Source organism: Macrobrachium nipponense, chromosome 45 (genome assembly GCF_015104395.2).
Source record: "Macrobrachium nipponense isolate FS-2020 chromosome 45, ASM1510439v2, whole genome shotgun sequence".
Lineage (NCBI taxonomy): Eukaryota > Metazoa > Arthropoda > Malacostraca > Decapoda > Palaemonidae > Macrobrachium > Macrobrachium nipponense.
Window position 1 is genome coordinate 34,539,664 of NC_061105.1, and position 25,000 is coordinate 34,564,663.

At 37.4% G+C, this 25,000-nt stretch overlaps 1 protein-coding gene across 6 annotated transcripts in view; it reads right to left on the bottom strand.

The window, feature by feature from the left end:
• Positions 1-25,000, bottom strand: part of LOC135214466 (uncharacterized) — a 422,924-nt gene that overhangs the window by 110,041 nt on the left and 287,883 nt on the right. For 2 of the 6 annotated variants that reach the window (XM_064248807.1, XM_064248808.1), the window contains one exon: positions 13,803-13,871. The exons of the other annotated variants lie outside the window; for them this stretch is intronic. In XM_064248807.1, the coding sequence (XP_064104877.1) occupies positions 13,803-13,805 (3 nt within the window). In that variant the 5' untranslated portion in view covers positions 13,806-13,871. The remainder of the gene's footprint in view (positions 1-13,802; positions 13,872-25,000) is intronic. 6 annotated transcript variants of the gene reach the window in all.

The window sequence follows — 25,000 nt, forward strand, 5'->3', positions numbered from 1 at the left end:
CTCTCTCTCTCTCTCTCTCTCTCTCTCTCTCTCTCTCTCTCTCTCTTTCTTTCAAGGCTAATTAAATATGAAGCTGTATTGTCCAAAAAGGAAGCATTATACCAACATTATCAAATTCTGCAAACAACGAAAATATGATAAAGATCTTTATTTGCCGAAAACGGGGAAAGGAAAAACCTTTATTCTATATCAAGGAATGATATGAAGTTTTATTTTCACGAAAGAGGAAAGAGTGGAAATAAATCTTTTATTTTTTCCAGGAGACGGCGATGGCAACGGAAGCCATATTTTCCCCAAAACATGAAAAAGGGTTTTAGTAAGTGAAAACAAGCAATTTCACTTTCCGAAAAAAAGAAAATGAAATAAAAAGTAACTTTACTTTTATAGGAAAATGGAAATCAATTTTCCTTAAAAAGACAATGATGAAAATAATGTTCTTTTCACACATATGGATCAAACGAAGTTTCTATTATAGTATTAATTTCTTCTCACGAAACCTGAAAAGCTATTATTGTCTCATGGGATGAGCCTTAAGTCTATCCCCAACACGGCTGCGACCAAACATAGTCGACTAGCGACCAAAGCACTTCGTTCAAGTGATGGTCGTAATTGATTTTCCACGAAATACATCCAAATCGCTGTCCCCCCACCCCCCCCCCCCCCCCCCAACCCCCCCCCCCCCCCCCCCGGGTTCGATCATCACTACTATCTGCATACAAATAGTCCAACGTCAAAACCCAAATGCCAAGGCTATTTTCAATAAAAAAAAACTGCCGCATAACACAAAAATAATACCTGACGAAGGGAAATAACATTACTATGAATAAATAAATAAACAGAAGCTGAACGTTTAAAAGTAATAATGACTGCACCTTTAACATCTGACGAAGGGAAATAACATTACTATGAATAAAGAAAATAAATAAAGGCTTGATATTTAAGACATCATAACTGCGCCTCGGACCTCCGCTTCACGAGGGATGCTAAACTCTACGGCCAAATTGCGCCGTATTTCAAGGAGAGCTCCACTTAAAAAAAAAAAAAAAAAAAAAAAAAAAACAAGGGCCGAGCAAATGGCAACAGGCCAAGAACAAAGGACAGAGGGCAGACAGCAAAGGTCGCTGGTATTGGCATGGAAGGGCCTTTGAGGCCACTTCCATACAACAGAGGGAAGAAGCCTTGTTGCAGCATCGACGTCGACTGACGAACCTCTCATTGAGCATTTCCACAGTCGGGACAGGTGGTTCTGTGAATAAGTTAAGTATATCTTAGTTTAACCAGACAACTGAGCTGATGAACAGCTCTCCTAGGGCTGGCCCGAAGGATTAGATATCTTTGCGTTGATAGGAACCAATTGGTCATCTAGCAACGGGACCTACAGCTTATTGTGGGATCCGAGCCACATTATATCGGGAAATGAATTTCTATCGCCAGAAATAAATTCCTCTGATTCCGCGTTGGCAGAGCCGAGAATCGAACTTCGTACCACCGGATTGGTAACCGAGCGCGAAAACCATTCGTCCAACGAGGAACTAGGTGGTTCTATGACCTGCTTAAGTTGCACTGAAGGCAATTCAGCGATAAAGCCAAGCACTGAAGGCTACTTTCTTCCATCCTGCGATTAAGAGGGTGAAAAAAGGGGACTGGAGCGGTTGAACGGTAAGATAAAGGGATCCAGTGATCCATAAAATGAAGGCGATCTAAATGTGGAACTCTGAGAAAACCTCACAGTTGCGCTAAGAAGTCGTAGTTAGAGGGACCAGACGGCAATTGAAGAAAGGCAGAGGGATTAGACGTCACGTCAAAGGATGAAGTGTGTGTGTGCAGCAGCTAGGGCATGAATACACTGGAAACACCCTCTAAGAATACCTACAGTGCAACACGTGAGGTGCACTGACAGCATTACACCCTTACGGGGTGTATGACCTAATTAACTGTTCATTTTCTAGAAGTGAATTTGTCTTCACTGATGAAGTCAAGTGGAACTTTTTATTTATTTTTATTTGAAGGAGTTCCTTTTGGACCACGTAAAACACATCTCGGGAAAATTAAAATATGAATGATACACACACACACACACACACCACACCACACACACACACATATATATATATATATATATATATATATATATATATATATATTTCCAGGAATGAGTTCCTTTTGGACCCCTTAAAACACATCTCTTCGAGAAACTGTAAATATGAATGATATCCACACGAAAATGATATTCGTGAAACGACAAGAAAATGCAGCTGCGTTTAGTTATCTCCTTTGCAGATCCAATGGAAATGTTCGATGTATGACAAACAATTCTAATTAGAGGTCGCTGGGAATGGTCGACATAACGCCCCTTAACTACCCCAGGTCGGAATACATCATGGGAGAGGAGGAGGAATGAGAGAGAAACACGGACGCATGAAGAGAATTCCAAAGTCTAGTGGCAGAGGGAAAGAAGCATTTACAGAACAGTGAAATCCAAGGAGTATAGATATCTATTTCTTGACTTACCAAATAGCTTTCTAAATCAATTCGATCTTCGAGTGGAATTCGATTACAAAATAACTGATTAACACCGAAGTCATAAAAGAAACGAATTACACAAAGACATACTTCAACTTTGGCTACAAAAATTTCTTTACATTCTCCATTTTTTTCCAGAACAAATATTTACTGTAGTGGTAACACGAAGAACTGCAAATTAAAATGAAGAGTCCTTGTGTTTTCTATTTCTCCTTTGGGCACAAAATGTTCCTCTTCCTTCCCGTTTAATTAAACGTCGCAAACGCGAATTAATTGAAAATTAGAAAAAGATAATGTTCTCCAGTTTTCCTAAGTACAAAAAATAATAATTTAGCCATGTAAATATCGTTATATACAAACAATATTGTCCTGTTTTCCTATGAACAAAAATATTAGGTTTTCAAATGCAAAAAAAAAAAAAAAAAAAAAAAAAAAAAAATTGCAAATAAAGGTAAAAAAAAAAAAACTAAAACAATCCCTTAGGTCTGCTTTCGAATACAACAAATTCATTCCCCCTCACTCCACCACAAATGTTCTTGTCTTCTTCATTCGTTATAAAATGTTCCTTTATTCCAGGCCACAAAAATGCTTCCCTTTCCCTCTTTTTTTTTTTTCCTCCAAATTCCGACGGCATCTTATTATTCGCAGCATCCCAAGTCGGGAGATGTAATATTACGCTTGACATCCCATTATCTTCTTCGCCCCCCCCTCCCCCCACAAGGGATGCTCAAATCAGCTGAGTGGAAGAACCTCGATCTTATTACCTAGAGAAAATGATGGACGTGAGGAGGAGGAGGAGGAAGAAGAAAAAGTGGGTAAGGAGAAAATGATATGAGGAAGATGATCATGGGGATTATTGTGAGCCACTGCAGCTGGCACCAGACTCCTCGGCTTCTTCTAGGTCTTACCGTGGCCCACGGTAGCTCTCATCAGACTCCTGTAGTCCACTATGCATTACCAAGCATTCAATTTTAGGATGACACTGCAGCCCACACACATGGGCTCTTAAGACACTTTCCATTTCTGTCAGTCACCGGCGTTCACATATCGAATGACCAACCTCCTCCTGCTGGTCACTTTCACCGATTGTAAGACCAGAGGAGTAGCAAACGTGTTAGGCCGTGACAGGCGCTTCTAGTTTCACATCCAAGTATTGACCAGGCCCAGAGCGGCTTCATTTCAATGATCGGAAACGCGGCGGCGGGGCAGCGGACGTGTCGCCAATGTATAAACAGGAAGAGGGCGCCGTTGCTCGGAATTTAAAAGGGTCGCCGTTCTACATTTAAAATCTATACCTAAATTCAAAGGCTCTGGGAACGAAAGACTGTAAGCGCAAACATACATGGTACGCGTCGACGCAGTCAGAAAATCGTCTTGTCTTCGTCATAAATCATGATAATGACGTCATCGATCATAACAAAAAGCGGCTGCTGCTGCTGGTGCTCGTACCGTAGGCAAGCAGCACCACTCACAAACCTGAGTCGGAAAGAAAAAAAAAAGTAGGAGACTTGCTTTGCCGGTTTGGACATTACAAGATGAAGACCTCGTTTGTCGTTTGCGTGAATATAAGCATGAGGCGTCTTTCGTTGTTTGCAACAAAGCACGTTTTTTTTCTTAACTTGTTCCACGCCAGAGAGAGATTTCACTATCTTACTGGGATGTTGTCTATTCAGACAACAGTGTTGTCGGAGGTAAAGAACAAACAAAAGAATTTGTTTTTCTTAAACAGGGAACGTTCTATACAGCTGTATTGACACGGATGATGACCTCGACCCAGTACGACTTTTCCAGGAGTCGTGCATCATTCCTTTAGTTTTTCTGACTTGTACTGTTATGGTACATCTATATCAGTGGTTCTTAACCTAGGGAGCGTCAGCAATATCCAGGGGAGGCGCGAGCCGTAGGTTAAAATGAAAAAATCCTCTAATATATTCGCTATTCACTTCAGAAGCGTGAGGCACTAATCTTGAGAAGTTTATGAAAAAAGCAAAAGTATCGCCTTATAACGTTACTTTCCTAGAGTCTACATTCTAGTTAGGCTCGTTGGGCTCACCATGTTTTGTAATTATTGATCTCCTTTCCTATCCCTTGAAACCCCTTCTCTTTCTCATTTATTTATTTATTTTGCTTTAAATCTGAGAGGGAATTTTACTCATAGATGCAGGGGGGCGTGAAAGAAAAGGACCAATTCTTAAAGGGGGCGTGGTAACAAAAAGGTTAAGAACCACTGGTCTATATGATTCTTCTGTCTTTTCATTAACCTTCAATTGTTTCCCCTGAAGGGGTGGTGCCGTCAGTGCACCTGACTTGGTGCACTGTAGGCATTCATAAAATGGTGTCTCTGCAGCGTCCCTGCGAACCGTAGCCGCCTCCACTTCTTAGCTTTTACTCGTAGTACCTCCATTTCCTCATCCATTCTTGATAACAGATGTTGTGACACCAGTTTTTAACAGACATAATTAATCTCGAATCTGGCTGCCCCAACTCTCTAAAACTGTGTGGTTTTCTCCCATTTCCAACTTTAGATTACATGTACGTCACTTCATTTACTTTCTGGATCTCTTTATTTGCTGTTCAACAACTCCAACTCCATCATGTCACTATCAAAAGCGGAATAGTCGCCAGTAGTCCAGTGCTTGGCTTGACAACTTAAAATTTCATTTATGAAAACCTTTGTTTGTTAACTGTTATCCTATTCTATGCTTTTATAATTTGCCCATAAGGGATTTCTATTCCTTAGAAGCGTGCTTTACATTGAATAATAATAATAATAATAATAATAATAATAATAATAATAAAGGACACGATCAGGAAAGAATATATGCAGAGACTCAAGGCGATACTCAAGTCAAATCTCAACGCCGGAAATATGATAAAAGCCATAAACACATGGGCAGTGCCAGTAAACAGATACAGCGCAGGAATAGTGGAGTGGATGAAGGCAGAACTTCGCAGCATAGACCAGAAAACAAGGACAACACACAACACACTACACACTACATCCATTTTTTCCCTTTCTTTCTCTTCAAGAGCAAATACGGACAGACTATACATAACACGAAAGGAAGGAGGGAGGGGACTACTAAGCATAGAGGACTGCGTCAACATCGAGAACAGAGCACTGGGGCAATATAACATCTCTCCCATATGTAGGAAGTGCAATACGAAAAATGAAACCATAAACCACATAGCAAGCGTATGTCCAGCACTTGCACAAAACCAGTAAAAAAAAAAAAAAAAAAAAAAAAAAAAAACGAGGCATGATTCAGTAGCAAAAGCCCTCCACTAGGGACTGCGCAAGAAACACCAGATACCTTGCAGTAATAAGTGGTACGAGCACCAACCTGAAGGAGTGATAGAAAACGATCCGGCAAAGATCCTCTGGGACTATGGTATCAGAACAGATAGGGTGATACGTACAGATAGACCAGACGTGACGTTGATTGACAAAGTCAAGAAGAAAGTATCACTCATTGATGTCGCAATACCATGGGACACCAGAGTTGAAGAGAAAGAAAGGGAAAAAATGGATAAGTATCAAGACCTGAAAATAGAAATAGGAAAGATATGGGATATGCCAGTGGAAATTGTACCCATAATCATAGGAACACTAGGCACGATCCCCAAGATCCCTGGAAAGAAACCTGGAAAAACTAGAGGCTGAAGTAGTTCCAGGACTCATGCAGAAGAGTGTGATCCTAGAAACGGCGCACAAAGTAAGAAAAGTGATGGACTCCAAAGGAGGCAGGACGCAACCCGGAACCCCACACTATAAATACCACCCAGTTGAACTGGAGGACTGTGATAGACAATAATAATAATAATAATAATAATAATAATAATATAAAATAATAATAATAATAATAATAATAATAATAATAATAATAATAATATATGGAAGGAGACCCTCTTTCAAACAAGTATTATTGAAAGATATTGCTGCATCAGCTGCATTTAACTTGTAAATAGTCCTCTCTATTTTTCTAATTTCTGCTTTCTCTCTGTAAACAGAGAAGACTATTTTTCAAGTTAAATGCCGCTAACATAAACATTAACATTCATATTCACAACAACAACAACACAACAACAACAAAACAACAACAAACAACAACAACAACAATAATAATAATAATAATATAATAATAATAATAATAATAATAATAATAATAATAATAATAATAATAATAATAATAATAATAATAATAATAATAATATGCTCCGGATAAGATCCTCTCCCATGTAAGTTTCATGAAACATAACAATAATATTGTTCTTGCAAAGACCATTAGGAGGCTCTACCGATATATTTGACGTTTTCCACTACTAGATTTGTTCTAAATTTCCACCGGGTAAAATTCAACTAAAAAACAAATGGATTTAAGCGCACCAAAAATCCCCTACTGGTAAACAAGTTCCTTTGGTTCAAATAAACATGATCACATTACTATCCCCACCCACAGATTAGCTCGTGTTTACAGTATCCAAGTTCGCACTCACCCACGAATATAAAATTGAAATCCAAATTCACAGCAAAAAATAAATAAATGAAAAATAACAAAAAAAAATTTCTTTAATGAACAGACGACTGAGCCAATTCAAAACCAAAATGAGACAATAATATTTCCACTGAAACACACCTCACCTCCACATGCAAAATGAAACTCCAGTCAGAATCAGAATCCTGCATTTGCATTCACCCACGTGAATTGAAGGCCGCACGCACATAAACACTCACCCACACAAGCACTAGAACTACAGAGCAGAGAGGAAACTGGACTATTCATGCTGACTTGCTTAACCATATGATGAATAACACAACGCGACTTATATTTGGTTCCTTCCACTGAATTGCTTATAGGTCACACACAGGTCACTCTATCTCCCCGCCCCGCACCTCACAGGTCAATCCTGCCTTCACCCTCAGTCCCCTCAAGTGACCTAGATGTAATTACCCTTAAGGGTACGTCGCATTCGCAAAGGGGCTGGAACTGGTGTATAATACGTCAGCTAACTGGTGAGATGTTGTGACCGCTGCTAAAATTAGGTGGAGCATATCACGGGAAATTTACTTTTTTGATGGAATGCTTCTACATAATATCAATAATTACTTCATTCAAAGAAAACTCATAATCACATGAGGCAACAAAATGGGAAAGTAAATGCACTGTAGTATGCGTGTTTGATTTTTGTTATTTAAAATATATACCGCAGAAAGCTTTCGATGACCTGCACAGTCCTCCTTGTCAATCTGACTAGAATTACAAAAAGTGGCTACATAAAAACTTTGGTTTTGACTTGTTTACAAACAAGTTGTTGTTTGGAGATTGGTAGTTGGATCTTCATGTTATCCCTTTATTCTCTAACGGAAAAGCAGCTAATCGCCGAGAACTTCTAAGTGGCGGTTTGGCTCTTGAATCACTTGGTCCGTTGTCGATTGCTTGTTTGTTTGTATCGTGTTTTTACGTTGCGTGGAACCAGTGGTTATTCAGCAACGGGACCAACGGCTTTACGTGACTTCCGAACCACATCAAGAGTGAACTTCTATCACCAGAAATACACATCTCTCGCAACTCAACGGAATGCCCGAGAATCGAACTCGCGGCCACTGAGGTGGCACGCCTACATCATACCGACCACGCCACTGCGTCCATTGCAGCTTGGGCGTCTGCATAATTTTCCTTTTTACTCGTAATATAGCCTTTTTAAAAAACCACAACAACAACAACAATCAGTTACCTTCGTAATGGGCATCGCTCAAGGTAATTAACAGTTACCTGAACACTGCAATATTTACAATTTCTTTCGCGAATATTACCAAGTTCATATTTCCTTTACAAACACACCAATGACAATAATAATCACAAACAACAACAACAACAATAATAATAATAATATTAATTTTTCAACAAAAAGGAGACTTGAGAAAGTCCTGTATAAAAGTAACGTAGCTGAATCAGTCATTATTTTCAACAGAAGTTGTTTAAAAGACGGCAAACTTTCCAACAATAATAACAATAATAATAATAATAATAATAATTATAATGTCTAAACCCTTCCACAGACAAATCACAGAAGCAATGCTAACCTGGTAAAACATTTCGTTCAAAGAAGAAGAAGAAGCGTTAAAAACACAGAAGGTAAAAAGGGGCGAAAGAAAGAAAGAGATATAAAGGGTAAAGACAGCAAAAGGACGAGGAAGACAGCACCGAGTGAGGGCTTGAATCCCAAACGAGTCTTCAGGATTCGGCTCCTGAAGAAATGGGGGAATTCTTGGACGAGTCGGAAATACGGATGTGAAGAGAGAGAGAGAGAGGAGAGATGTGAGAGAGAGAGAGAGAGAGAGAGAGAGGAAAAAACTTTTATATACGATTGATAAATAATTCAAGTTGATACGGCTACAATTAGTTTATATAATGTATGTATACATGTATGTATAATTGTGTGAGTGTGTGTGTAATATCCATACAATACATCTATATACATATAAACTTGTATATTAGTATAGCGATATATATATATATATATATATATATATATATATATATATATATATGATTCAAGTTGATACGACTACAATTACATAGTTTTATATAATGTATGTATGTATGTTCATGTATCTATGTATATGCGTGTGTGGGTATAATATCCATGCACTTATATACATATATTCATGTATATATATATATATATATATATATACACATAGGCTAAGTATAGTCGTATAAAATTAATTATTTATCAATACTATATAAGAGAGATTCTCTCTCTCTCTCTCTCTCTCTCTCTCTCTCTCTCACTATTGCACTCTCAGTCTCTCTCTTTCTCTTTCTATCTCTCTCACACTGTAGATGGACAGATAAGATAGGCTCAAATCTGTCTTTGGTATCTGTCCGTATTCTCTTGTCATATTTACATAAATGAATCCCATTCTCTTCTTGCCTACTTGGCCGGATTCTCTGTCAGAAATGTCTGCAATATATGTATATATAAGATATATATATATATATATGATATATAGATATATATATATATATATATATATATATATATTTATGACTGTGAGTATTTTTCTTTAAAAAACCATGCAATTGCAAAATTGCTAAAAGACTGCAGACATTTCTGACAGCACAGAAACACTAGTGAACAGAGACAGATAGATATGACAAGAGAATACACAGATATAAAGACAGAGATGGGACAATCTATCTATCTGTCCATCTGTTTAGAAGAGAGAGAGAGAGAGAGAGAGAGAGAGATAAAACTTTCCATCCAAAGAAGAGCCGAGAAAGTTCTGATAAGACGGCAAAGATAATAAAAAGACTTTCTTCCTTCAGTGTCACTGAAACACAAACATGAGGAATCCTTGCACTAACAGACGCACATTCACACAATTCAGCCAAACGGACGTAAACAATAGTTTCCATACTCTATGAATGCAAATGCACATCCACGGAATTTAAACATAAAACAAATCCACAGAAAACACGTACACAAGAACTTTTTTAAAACAAACAAATGCACATCAAGAAACACGACAAACCTAGACATCGAAATTTGCATAAAATTCATCCATATGCCCGATGTATCAATACAATTGCATAAAAATTAATTTTCCTGACCGCCACATCTCTTCACAAACGAAAGGCAAAAAAACACACACACACATCCACATACAAAATCCATACTCATGTACATTATCTCTCTCTCTCTCTCTCTCTCTCTCTCTCTCTCTCTCTCTCTCTCTCTCTCTCTCTCTCCATCGTCTATGGGGAATTTATGCATAGAAAAACTCCCCAAAAAAATCTCTCCCGAAAAAAAATCTGTTCGGTTCGGGTACGAGAATGGACCCACGTGTCGCTTCCCCTCAAATAATCCTCTCCCCTTCTGTAATCCACACTACTTTCCTGAACGCAGCCACAGACACGGAACATGCAAATGAACGCAGCCCCTTTTAAAGTGAATCTTTCGTGCACTTCATCCGTCTCTATATACACCTATCCATCTCTTTTCCTCTTTTTATGCGCTTCAATTCAGCCGGGAACGCAGCCTTATGTACTAGGAGAGCATGCAAATGAACGTGGTGCTCTCTCTCTCTCTCTCCCTCTCTCTGTGTGTGTGTGTGTGTGTGTGTGTGTGTGTGTGTGTGTGTGTGTGTGTGTGTTGTGCTTGCTTTATGTCTTTCCGATAAACTGCCTTATAAAGTTTTGTACAGATAATCTGGGAAAAGTGGAGAGAGAGAGAGAGAGAGAGAGTTCTCACTCTCTAGAGTCTAGATGGACAAATAGATAGGCCTATCTCTGTCTTTGTTATCTGTCCGTGGAAAACGTTTCGTTCGAAAACGTTTCGTTCAAAGAGAGAGAAGAAGAGAAGAGAGAGAGAGAGACGAGAGAGAGAGAGAGAGAGAGAGGGAGAGAGAGAGAGCCAAAATAAATTTGATAAAAGCGAGAGGTGTCATTTTCCTGTGACATATGAGGTATTGTGCACCGGTATTTAACTGAAAAACTGGGTACCAAGTCCCCCAGTCGGCATAACGATCCATAACGAGTAAAGATATGGAGGAGTTAGGAGTCGTTTTGATGATCACAAAGTATGCACGCACGCACGCGCGCATACACACACACAAGGGAGTGGGGCAAGCAGTCTCACTCATAATAATCTGTTAAGAAAACAGAAAGCTGCACCCAGAGAAAATTGTAAGATTAAAAGAAGAAAACTAATATATATGTATATGCGTGCATACACACGCACACACAGACACACACACACACATATATATATGAGTGTGTGTGTGTTCTTTAATATCTAATACGAAAATATATTAATTCCAGGTAGAGCGAATTAGATATTAAAGGACATTTGTAGCTCGATGTATGTATAATCACGGTAATGTGATATGACACATATGTGATATATATATATATATAATATTATTATATATATATATATATTATATATATACGTACGTATGTATATACACATATGTGTCATATCACATTACCGTGATTCATATGCATACATCGAGCTACAAATGTCCTTTAATATCTAATTCGCTCTACCTCGGAATTAATATATTTTCATATATGTTAACCGAAGGTTTTTTTTTTTAGTCCGAGGTAGAACGAATTAGATATTAAAGAACATTTGTAGCTCAATATATATCTATATATATAAACATTTTATATACATAAAAACATGTAATATGTACACGTGTTTATTCAAACGTCAATAATTCACGAATATCGGCTTGACTGTCCCCTGTCAATCTAACTTGACTAATCTGGCAGCTTGACAAACGTGACTATTGACTGATCAAATAGGAAAAGGATCATTCCGCTTCATCCCTATATATCGAGGAGGAACAGTGAAGAAGAAGAAAACGAACAAACTCCTTGAAATGAGCTTCGAGTGAAAGTTTCCGGTCTGGTGACGTTATACAAGACCCGAGGCCTAGACCTATCGAGTCCCCCACCCTCTTCTGCTTATACAACCAAACACTGGGGCTATCCTTTCAATCGACCTTCAGGTTCAGGCGACACGAAATGATTGCCGTTACGCTAATCGAAACGATGGTTACATATCTCAACACAAAGGTTCTACTGCACCTATCCGGTCCTGGGAGAAGCATCACTCGGAGTTTAAGAACTGCTTTAAACCGGAAGGCCTACGTACGTACACTTAAAGGGGAAAAGCCAACAGCACTCGATAGGGGATGGGTGTTAGTTTGGACAATAATAACCATTAAATCCTTCTGAGGCACCAAAGTTGCGTGCGCAGTGTGAACAGAAACACTCGGTGAACCGGTAAATATATAATTCACGAATTACACACGCACACACACACACACACACACATATATATATATATATATATATATATGTGTGTGTGTGTGTGTGTGTGTGTGTGTGTGTGCGCGCGTTTGAGAGAGCATTAGACCATTGTACGCCAAGACTAGACAAACAAATTACCGCCTAAAGTACAGATCACACAAGAAAAGAGCACATTTTAAAAAGAACTAGACTCTCCTATTCTGCAGGAACTACGATACTGACGAGAAAACACTAGAAGACAATTATGAAACACAAAAAGCTACTTATTTAGAAAACACACAAGGGGCCGCCAGAGAGCGAATCATCCCTGTGGAGGGATGTACATAAAACCAAAGAAAGATATATATATATATATATATATATATATATATATATATATATATATATAACGCTTTATCTGGGGTGGCTCCAGACTTTGATAACCTATAGGTCTGCCAGCTCTCTACAAATTTTTCCACACTGGCGGCCACCTACCACAGTCGAATAACCATCAAGTACAGGCATTCGTTGTACTGGGCGAATGAAGCAAGACAGAGTTGTCAGAAAACGGGCTCAGTTGTATCCCCTCTGTGGGATTGATCCCTGCTCTTGTACTATATGAGGTGAAGTTCGAAGACACCGTGTATATATATATATATTATATATATATATATATATATATATATATATATATATAAAGTGTGTATATACTATTTTTATATATAATATATATATATATATATATTATATATATATATATATATAAGAGATTGGGGTTAAATCCAAAACTAAGTGATTGCTACGTCTCTTGAAGGGTAGAAGGTTATAGGATGACAAGGAAACAGAGGCTGGAAGATGATCTGAAATTCTTGAAGTCAAGTCGTCCGATTATGTGAGAGAGAGAGAGAGAGAGAGAGAGAGAGAGAGAGAGAGGGGTTATCACCTCAAAGATGGTTTCATTACCCCAGGGTTTGTGGATGACCTCATCGAGGCACTCCCCTGTGTAGAATCGAGCATTATTTGTGAAAAAAAATAACTGAAGGAAACGAGATCAAGGAAATAGTGACTAACAATGTTTCCAGAGAAAATTGTCAAGTGAATAGATTGTATGCTAATCCATAGTGGATTGTGTTAAACATGGCTCCCATCTAGACAGATGATTTCCTTATCCACTGTTCCAGATTGATTTGTGGACAACTGGAATACCACAGCAGGAACTGAATAGTACTTTAACATAGACGGTGAAAATGAAGATAAACAGCCTAGACTCTTACCTGATAATTACGTAGTTTAACAATAAAAAAAAAGACACTTGTCACAGCGTAAGTTAATAGCTATCAATGTCGGAGAGAGAGAGAGAGAGAGAGAGAGAGAGAGAGAGAGAGAGAGAGAGAGAGATTCGTTTTTTCTCCATCAAAAATGAATGAATAAATAAATAAAAATGCAACGAACTGAACTAAGTATAACACTCACCATAACTTCAGCCGCAGATACTACCCACTAACGTATAAGAAGATTGTGTAAATCCTTATGCATATTTACCTGGAAAAAACGAAAGGAAAAGGTTAAAAGAGTTTTTCATTCTCTCGTGCATCAAAGATACGTAAACAATGACGTTTGCAGTTAGAAAATATCTATACGCGTATTCTAACGTATGTTACCCTTTCATTTTTCCCATCCACTTATTTTGTTCAACCCTCCAAAATGTTGCTCACACTGATCACCCACACACGCATTGGCCAAATCCAACGTGTATCGAACAAGTTGTAGCAGTCATGTACCATCATGACCTTGTCTTAAACTAATTTATGATGCACGTATGCAAACTCTCATTCAAATCCATTGATACTCGACAGGAAGACTGCTGTTTAACAAGAATAACAAATGTTCCCTCGTCTTTTATTAGGTTTACACATCACATGATTACACATGAATTCCCCTCATGTAAAAACGCTCGTGCAGAATTCCTCAAACTCTTTTGCCTCTGGCACCCTGGCCTTTCAGCCCGCGAGACTGAAATGCATCCAGAAATGTATTAAAGGTAGGAATTCATTGCACGGAGAGATGTATCGCTTCAGTTCAAAGCTGGCCAGTTCAAACGTTGCTTTCCATGGTTGGACTAGTTACCTTCTTATCTTATTGGCTGCACTGTTCAAAAGCTGCTCTGCTATTGGCTGAACTGCTTATTCATTGTTTCCATATTGGCTGGAAACCTCAAAAGTTTTCACACTGGCGGGCTAAACGTTGTTGCCCCAACTAGGCTGACGGATTCATATGTTGCTTTCCTCATGGCTGAACCGTTGAAATGTTGCTACCGGTTGCACCCTGAAAACTTTGTTTTACTGGCTGAACAGTTAAAAAAGGTGTTTCTCTACTGATCTGACGGATTAATAACTGTTTTTCCTAATGAACTGACCGATAAAAAGTTGCTTTGCTGTTGGTTGGATCCTTACCACATTGTTTTATTACTGATTAAACCCTTACAACATTGTTTCCCTACTGTTTTGACGAATTACTAAGTTGTTTTCCTATTGGTTTGACCGTTGAAACGTTGCTTTCCTGCTGGTTGGATCCTTTAAACATTTTCTACTGGTTAAAAACATTTTCTTCTGGTTAGACAGTTAAAACTTTGTTTACCTACTGGTTGCACCGGTAAAATGGCGTTTTATAACTGGTTAAGAGAACTCAAACTTCACTTTCGTATCTGTCTTGTTCAGACCTTTCTTTCCTACGAACCAGATTAAATACTTTATTTAATCTTAGTTGTAAATTTTGTCAAAAACTGCACTCATCGGCATCATTTGGGATGACGTCACCTGAGTTTCCAACCACCGCCAACAAAAATTGCCTCGCTTGCAAGTTGCAACGGTCTCGTATCTCAACGGGGATATGAGATTGCTCCCCGCATATTGCAAAATGCTCGAGCGATATATACGCGACGGAACTAATCTCACAACAGTTTTGATATATACGCCAGTTTAAATTAAAAGGAAAGGAAAGCTCGCAGGATGCCACATCTTCATTAACCACGTCAGAGATAACGGGCAGCCCAAAATAGAACTGACCATGATTGAAGCCTTTCTCACAAATAGAGGGAAAATAACCTTTTCGCGAATATTTAGGTGTCCGTTCGTAGGACAGTGTGGCCAAATGCGATTATAATTCATGAATATATCTAATAAAATACTATATACCCTGTCAGCTTCGAGGATGAATCGCATGTACTGGAAATTCATATTCAGATTAGTTGTATCAGGTTTCTACTTCTTACAATTATCCCGTAATGTATTTAAGAGGCCAAATCCCATTTTCTACGGCATAGTTAATTTCGAATGTTGGTCTTCTGTGCTATTTATTTTACTTCTCAAAACGAAAGAGGACAGAGGTGATGTATTCTTCCATACATCTGGATGCCTTTTTTTTTTTTTGCCTGCTTTATTAACTGGAGGATTTTTTTAAATTATGGAAACTGCCCCGAGGTTCAAGGAAAAGCTGAATAAATTGAGCCAGCAATTTTTTTTCATGGGTTCTAGTAATGAAAATATTTCTGTCGTAATATATTTGATAAGATACAATACACTTACTTGGCATATCATTATATACAAGACTTTTTCCTGGGTTCTAATAATAAAAATATTTCTGTCATAATATATTTGATAGGATAAAGTACACTTTACTTGGTATATCATTATATACAAGAGTTAAGAACATCAAATTGCTATAATGCTTAGGCTTATTAGTTCATGAACGACCTCACTTGCACCTGTTTTTCTAAATGGAATAAATATCCTTTCGACTTATCATTATATCAGTATTATTACTGTTATATAGAAATCAAGGTGCAAAAAAGGTCATTACCTTAATAAGAAAACCACAGAGAAGGGAATCGAAACATCTACAAGCATATCGAAATATACAAACAAATATAGGCACACAAAAATAAATCGAAACATATACAAACAAATCGAAGAAAACAAATACAAATATATACAGACAAATCGAAACATACACCTACAAACAAATACAAAAAGACACAAAATAATACAAATACATAATACAAATGCAAAAGACGCAAAATAATACAAACAAATAGTTACAAAATAATACAAAAAGAAAAGACGCAAAATAATACAACCAAGTACAAACAAATACAAAAAAAAAACAAAAACTTACACATACAAAAAAATAATTACAACCGCATAGAACCAAACACTAAGAAAAACCATGAATCGAGACAGCGGGATAATGAAAACAGCACTGTAGAATCTATCAAAACCGAAGAATTCCAAAAGGGTCCACATACATGAGGCCCGGAGGGAGGACTGTGTTCACGTCCTGCATGATGCTCCCATAAACCGTGATCTAGGCACTGAGAAGTAAATCCAGGCAGTTGTTATTTGCATAACAAAAACAACTAAAATAATAAGAATAAGATATTACCAGCAGTTAATATAATAATCATATGAATAAAAAAAAAAACTATTAGAACAACTTGAGCAACGAAATAATACGAAAATACATGGTGTCCATAAAGTTTCAGTACCATTACAAGTATTTATTGCTTAGAATGGTACTGGGACTTTATGGACACCCTGTATAACTTAAAAAAAAATATTTATCCACCTTCATTCGTGAAGGTGCGCAATAAAGCATAATACGAAAATAATGGACAACTTAATGGGCATCTATTATTATTATTAGTGTCATACCGACAGCAATATCATGTTCTATACACCGATATACTATAGCCCTTGTCACTAAGTGCATGGGTGACCACCAAGAGAGGTTGAGAGGTCAACTGCCGTCGGCATATACCCTCCACGTACAAGGGTTAGTCTGTAAGCCTAGCAACCTCATCCCCGAAACTAAAGGTTGAAAATAAAAATTAAAAAAACAAAGATGGCAAAAATCTTATATGAAAATTATGCTACCAAGACCCATGTTGAGAATGTTATGCTTTATATCCTCCTTGGAATAATTAGTAATAAAACAAAACCTATTTTTGAGAGTTAATCTCATACACACACACACACATATATATATATATATATATATATATATATATATATATATACATATATATATATATATAAACTTGCGCTTATAATATCCATACATACACATATAACGTGTTTATACACATACACACATGCATGAACACACGCAAAATCATGCAATCAAAAAAGGTCATCATAATTTCTACATTCTGCAATGTCATATCAATAGGTAATGCTATTGACCGTGTAATTGCAGCTCTGCAATACGGTAATGACTCCCGGTGCATTCAAACCGCTTTGGATTAAATTTTCATCGTCCTTTGTCCTCTGTTCGATTCGAGAATTCTTGTCTGGATACCGGCAAAAGCGAGCACTTTGTAAGCATGCAGCCATTACACCAGTTTTAAAGTTGCATTACTCTTACTTGATATCTTTGTCTATACAAGTAGATACAAAAGTAAGTAACTAATGTAAATATGTATATATACATATAATACATACATACATACATACATACATACATACATACATACATACATATCAGTTGTAATTTTCTTTGGATGTAAGTTATTCCCACGATATTGTTAATTGATTATTATGTATTTTTGTGGTTTAATATTTGTGAACATAAAAATAGTCACGCATTTATAAGTGACAAATAATATATATATATATATATATATATATATATATATATATATATATATATATATAGAGAGAGAGAAGAAGGAGAGAGAGAGAAGAGGAGAGAGAGAGAGAGACGACGGAGAGAGAGAGAGAGAGAGAGAGAGAGAGAGAATATATATTTGATCAAAAGCGACCAGTAGTTTTAACAAACACATGTAAATGTATATTTATAAAATGATATAAAATTATATAAAATGATAATAACATTGTAAATACAGAAGAGGAAAATAAGCAGTGAATTATGCAGATAGCTGAAGACTTGGTGCATAAGAATATTGATAGCTGGAGAAAGTTGCGCAGTATTGTAAGGGATTGATGTGTGTCATGCATACATGCATATATACAATCTTTGGTCATTTTTTCACCTGATACGTGTTTAATTGTGAAAGTGACAGCGACTTATCAACTTCTCACTTTCTTCACACTTTATGGATACTATTATCACTACAAAGCCTGAGATTCTAATGGAGAAAATCTGACCTGGTACATCAGAGAGAGGTAACGTTAACCACTAACAAAGAAGGATATAAGTTTACATACACACATACATACATACATATATATATATATGTATATATATATATATAATATATATATATATACATACATAGATACGGATAATTATCGAATTCAGATACATTAATTGTCAATTTTAAGTAGAGCTGGAATAGACCCGTCATAGCTAATTGTTTAAGCATTTATCACTATTTAGGCTGTAATCATATATATATATATATATCCATATATTTACACAAACACACACACACACACACACACACACACATATATATATATATATATATATATATATATATATATATATATATATATATATGTTGTCCATATATATATATATATATATATATATATATATATATATATATATATGTTGTCATTCGTGACGGCCATTCCGCCATTTTTCCTCTTATACGAGAGAAGCAGGACGGGAAATTTGAACAAATGCAAGCTTGGTGGCCATATCCAGAGCCTCGCCTTCCACCCATAAACCCTAGACCAGGCTACTCTCCCGAGGTCTCTTACTTTCAGACGCCACCGCAAGATAACAGCGCCAAGTTGGCACCCCCCACATGGAGAATTGTGATGCAAGTCTAGGCCTAAGACAAAAGGGACCAAGAGTCGGTGACCAGTTGGAAGTACACCCCAACTTTCGTAGGATGAGGGGTCGAACGCCGAAAGCGTGGTTGGCCGTCTTCACCTACTAGAGAGTCTTTGTGAGCGGACGTCCTGTCCTCTGTACGCCACTTCCCGAGAGGCAACTGTCTCTCCCTTACAAAGGTAGGTAGGTATCTGTTGTATGAGAACCTCGTTCCCTAACCTATCCTTCCTCCTTCCCAAGAATAACACCCCATCCTTCTCTCCTATCCGTACAGAAATAAATCCTATCCACTGATCCTTTGTTCCTCTCTCTCTCCTACCCTCCGGCGTGCCCTAGTGGCGGGCTTCGCTTGACACCGTTTTCCCCTTGCCCTGAGAGTCGCCTCTCTTCACAATGTCTAAGCGCTAACCGTTTTGTAAATATAGCTGCTGCCATGTGTAATTAATTATAAGACTTATTGCTACGTCCATTAGTGTAAATAATCTGTATAAGTCAAATAGTGCAGTGTAAGTGAATGGTTAAGTGGATTAGCGAATCTGTGCATATTAGCTAGTGTTTAATTGTCATAAATTTCCCTTCCAGGGGACGAGAGTTTGCTGAAACTTCCACGTATGGTTACGAACCACATAGCACACCACTCCACTCCAGAGAAGCCCTTGCAGCTTCAAGCTCCAGCGGTTAACCACAGTTAACCTAATATTATTTATATATAATATTATATCCGTTGTGCTCTCTTTTGTTACTATATTTATAAAGTAATTGTTAAATGCATTTATTGCCGGTATTTAGTGTCTGTATGCCGGCTGGCGACCTCCAAACTTCCTTCTTTTTTATCTATATAAATTATGATACACGAATGCGAGTAATATACAAGGCAAAAGCTCGCTCATATCATAAGAATATATTATTATATATATATATATATATATATATATATATATATAATATATATATATATATATATATATATATATATATATATATATCAATCCCTTACAATACTGAGCAACTTTTTCCTCCATCCATCAACATTCATGGGCACTAAGTCTTCAGCTATTAGCATTATTCGCTTCTTACCTTCCTCTTCTCAATTTACAATGTCATTATCATTTTATATCCGATTCTCAAGAAATAAGTCTAACAGGCCATTAATATTCTACGCAAGTTCCCACCGAACAAAATGCCCATCAAGACGATAATGAGAAAGGGAATCAGGAGAAGAAATATGCAAAATACAAATTAATTCACATTACACACACGACGAATAATTGTCAGTATTAATTCATTACCTCGCGTCTTCATTAAATCATCAGTGACCACGCATTTTCACTCATGGTCTATTGTCATACAATGTTTCGACGTCATTTCTTCGGTGCCAACAATGAGGGGGCTTGGGGACACTTTCATCAAGTCTCATAGACCTAAGAATGCTGTAAGCCTCCTTAAAAAATAAATAAATCAATCAATCAATCAAAAAATTGCACAGCTCATAACTCCACCAACCTTAACATCTAACCAACTCTTCCTGGGCCTCTGTAGGACCATCTCTCCTCAAAGCTTCACTCCAATCCATCCATAGCGTTTTGAGATATCTGAGCACCAAATACAGAAATACAATGCATCCTAAGCCTGCATCAGGCCCGGTTCTAACCCTAAATTAAATCAGCCTTTCTGAGATTCATGGCTCAAACGCCTATCTATCTATCTATCTATCTTTCTATCTATATATATGTGTGTGTGTGTGTGTGTGTGTGTGTGTTTAAAAATCACAGTAGATGCACGTGATTTCATTAAATAAGCGAATACCACAGGACAATGATAGGCAGAAATCCAAGCGGGGTCGTCTTATTAAGGACATAGTCAAGTAGAAAGCGCTTGGATTTCTGCCAATCATTTTCCTGTGGTATTCGCTTATTATATATAGATATATATATATATATATATATAAATCGATATAGTACTATATACATATAATATATATATAATATATATATATATATATATATATATAATATATATATCCACGTCCTATTTCATCCACAAGACCACCTTGCAACAGACACTACTGAAATCTCTCCAAAAACCGTTCTGAATATCCTCTGGACAGACAGGCACTGAGGCGGACAAACAGACCGACGCGGATGAACACACAAGACCGTCCAACTTGGTTGGCGGAGGTAATTACCAGAGGTAAGGCCATCAATTGCCAGAGGGTCTTCGGGTGAGTATTACAGTCTGGGTAATCAATACAGTATTTCACATCCAAGGTCTTACACCCTGATTAAGGCCAACTTCGCTGGCATATCACCTGCCACAACAAGTGGATTAGCTTCGGGATAACAGGATTAGGGCAAAGGAATAGCTTTTTTTTTTCTCGGTGGTATTTTGTAAGATATATTGGCGTTATGGGTCTGCCTTGATCCATAAAGTTACTCTGAATTGCGCATGTACGTAAAGTGTGTTGAAGTTAAAATGATGACATGGTTAATGCTGTTAGCAAGAATAACATGCTTATTCACGACACAGTGAAAACGCAGAATATGACACGATCCGAAAAAATTATTCTTATTATTATATCAAGTTTCTTTGAGATACTTTACAATAAAGGGAAGTTTAAATGTGCCATATTTATACTGGACATGTGTAAAGTTACTATTAAAATAAGCCACAGTATTGTTTTGAATTTTCAAATACATTTATATTATGATGCATTAAGTTGTTATTATTATTATTATTATTATTATTATTATTTTATTATTATTATTATTATTATTATTATTATTATTATTGCTTATTACTGCTTAAAATTCAAACTTCCAAAGAGAGAAGATACCGAAAGAAGAGACCAGTTATTAGAAAACAAAAAGGATAAACTAAAAATAATAAATAAACAAATAAAATTATAAGTTAATTTATTAAAATACATGGTGAACTTTTGAGGTTCTAATTGCTTATCATCCTCAAGGAGACTGTCCGAAGTCTAATGGTGTGAGGAACATAATATTGTAAACTTGTATATATATATACTATTAAATAAATATATAGATATACCGGTATAATATATATATATATATGTATATATATATATATAATATATATATATATATATTATATATATATATATATATATAATAAATATATTATATATATATATATATATATATATACATAGTATATATTTTTGTGGTCTAAACACACTTCCGCAGCCTTTCCATACTTTGGAACTTTCCCTCACTATCACATATCATTCCCCAGAAATGCTCTGAGCCTACATACTTACACCTACAATCCTACATAGATAAAATATACAATTCAGGCTGAAGGCCAATCGCTGGGACCTATGAGGTCATTCAGCGCTAAAAGGAAAATTGAGAGTAAGAGGTTTAAAAGGTGTAACAGGAGGAAAACCTCTATTTGGACTATGAAACATTGTTAGAGGATGGTGGAAAGTAAGATGGAAGAGCGAAGATGAATGGAGGTCCAGTAAAATAAATTAAAAGGGTTGCAGCTAGGGGTCGAAGGGATGCTGCAAAGAAACTTAAGTAATGCCTACAGTGTACCGCGTTAGGGACACTGGCGGCATAACCTCCCTAAGGGGTACACCTACACTGACTCTAAACGTTTCGCAACATTCCATCTATGCAATACATAATGGCCACTGAAACTAGACGTTCCCTTGCCTGAAGCCTACTTTCACACAATAACCAGCCACTCCCTCTCATAAGAACTTGCAACTGCTCTTATCAACTGGTGTTTACACCATCCATCACCAACTCGCTCCACATCATCTATAGCTCATTTCAGTCAAGGCAAACTTGGCTCTTCCTCTCTTCGTCTATCGGTTCTTAATCTTAATTTTCCAATATCTAGGAATGTTTTAACCTCATGATCTTTAAGAACCTATGGGAAAAAAAAGTGTCAATCCAGACAAATACTAAAGTTCATGCTGCCTTTTGCCTGTAAAAGCTCTCCGTCACATTCAGAATATTTCCACATTCCTTCACATTTCCAGATATACCAGGTAGTACAATGCACAGAAAATTCTGAATAAATTCACATGATCGAAGAAAAAGAATGAGAAAAGGCTTCCCAAACGTGGTCGGTCTTACTTTTCAAAATGAAATGCATCGTAAACACAGTAATACTATATCTCATCATTATTCTTATAACCTACTAACCAACCCTGAAGAAAAGCTCACGAAAAATGTCAACCAAAAAATTCTAGTTTTCTAGACAATAATGAAAAACTATTCACACAAGACACACACCAAGAACCAATCAATAGAACCATTGCCGTATAGAAATTGCCTCTGGCCCCTGAAGAAACAAAGGTGAAGGCTGCTCCTGGACAGAGAGTGCCGAGGGCCAATATTGGCACTGCTGACAAGTCCGAAGTGCATCAACAGGGCATTATAATTGATGAGTTCGTTGCGTGCCACGCACAACATAGGAGACCCAATACACTGAAGGACTTGCAAGGCCACGAAGCGTCTACCAGGAAGGTTTTACGATAACACAGCGGCCTCCGAACCTGTCATTATCGTCTCGGTGTTTCTTTTTACTTTTTTTTTCTTCTTCTTCTTCTTTTCGCAGTCTGAGGTCAAACTGTTCTGCTAAGTGGTAACAATATTTCTGAGGTTGTATTTGAAGACGTAATGGTATTACATGCAATTTCTATTCTCTCTCCCATACACTCCATAAAAGAGGAGAGAGAGAGAGAGAGAGAGAGAGAGAGAGAGAGAGAGAGAGAGAGAGAGAGAGAGAGAGAGAATTTGTGCGTATATTCTCCCATAAACTATATGTGGGAAAGAGAGGACAAATTAAAAGATCATTAGATCCAGAGAAGTTAAGAATTGGAAGGCACATTTCTAAAAGCAAAGATGGAAGAGAGAGAGAGAGAGAAGAGAGAAGGGTGAGGGGAGGAGAGGAGAGGAGAGAGAGGGGAGAGAGAGGGTGAGGGAGGGGAGGAGGAGATATTTGGGAGATGAGAGAGAGAGAAGAGAGGAGAGGCGAGAGAGAGATTGGAGAGAAGAGCGTGAGCTCGAACTTTGTCATAGATCCAGAGAAGTTAAGAATTGGAGGCACATTTCAATAAAAGCAAAGAATGGAAGAATAGAGAGGGAGAGCGAGAGAGAGGAGGAGGAGGAGGCGAATGAGGGAGAGATTGAGAGGAGACGAAGAACCGAAGGCGAATGAGCGAGAAGATATGTGAGAGAGAGGAGAGAGAGGAGAAGGATGGGGGGGGGAGGTTAGTAATAATAAAAGTCAAGTTCCACTAAAAAATGAACCACGATTTTCCAATGATTTCCTAATATCCAAGTCTTCAATTACGCTAAGCCTTCATGACAAGGCTCGGACCTTGAAGTTTATAATGAAAGATTTCATAGAAAAGCAACATGCATATTCCAGCGCTTTCATCAAGCACGCAATAGCCTCTCTCTCTCCTCTCTCTCTCTCTCTCTCTCTCTCTCTGACTGACCCTTGTGGTTCGTAGCAACGAAAATGAAAACACTAGACAGCGTCCATTGCTCCGTCAAAATGTGGGCCATTTCAAATCTTTCTGATCCATCCTAACCCTGACGCTAACCCATTTTTATTTATTCTTTAATATATATCTCGACATTTCTCACCTTTTGTCGTCCTTCACATACCACAAGTAATACACTGCCTGTCATCCAAACACCTTCAACCATTTCCCTTTTTTCCAATGGCACTCATAACCTAGATCCTGCGTTGATCTATCGTCTGTAAGGTAAGGTCCAAGTAAGTGGTGTATCATCTACAAACACCAGCCATTCCAACTTCCATTCACATCCAATTATCTTATCCAAAGTCTTACAGATATTACACAGCCAGGGAGACAATGTACT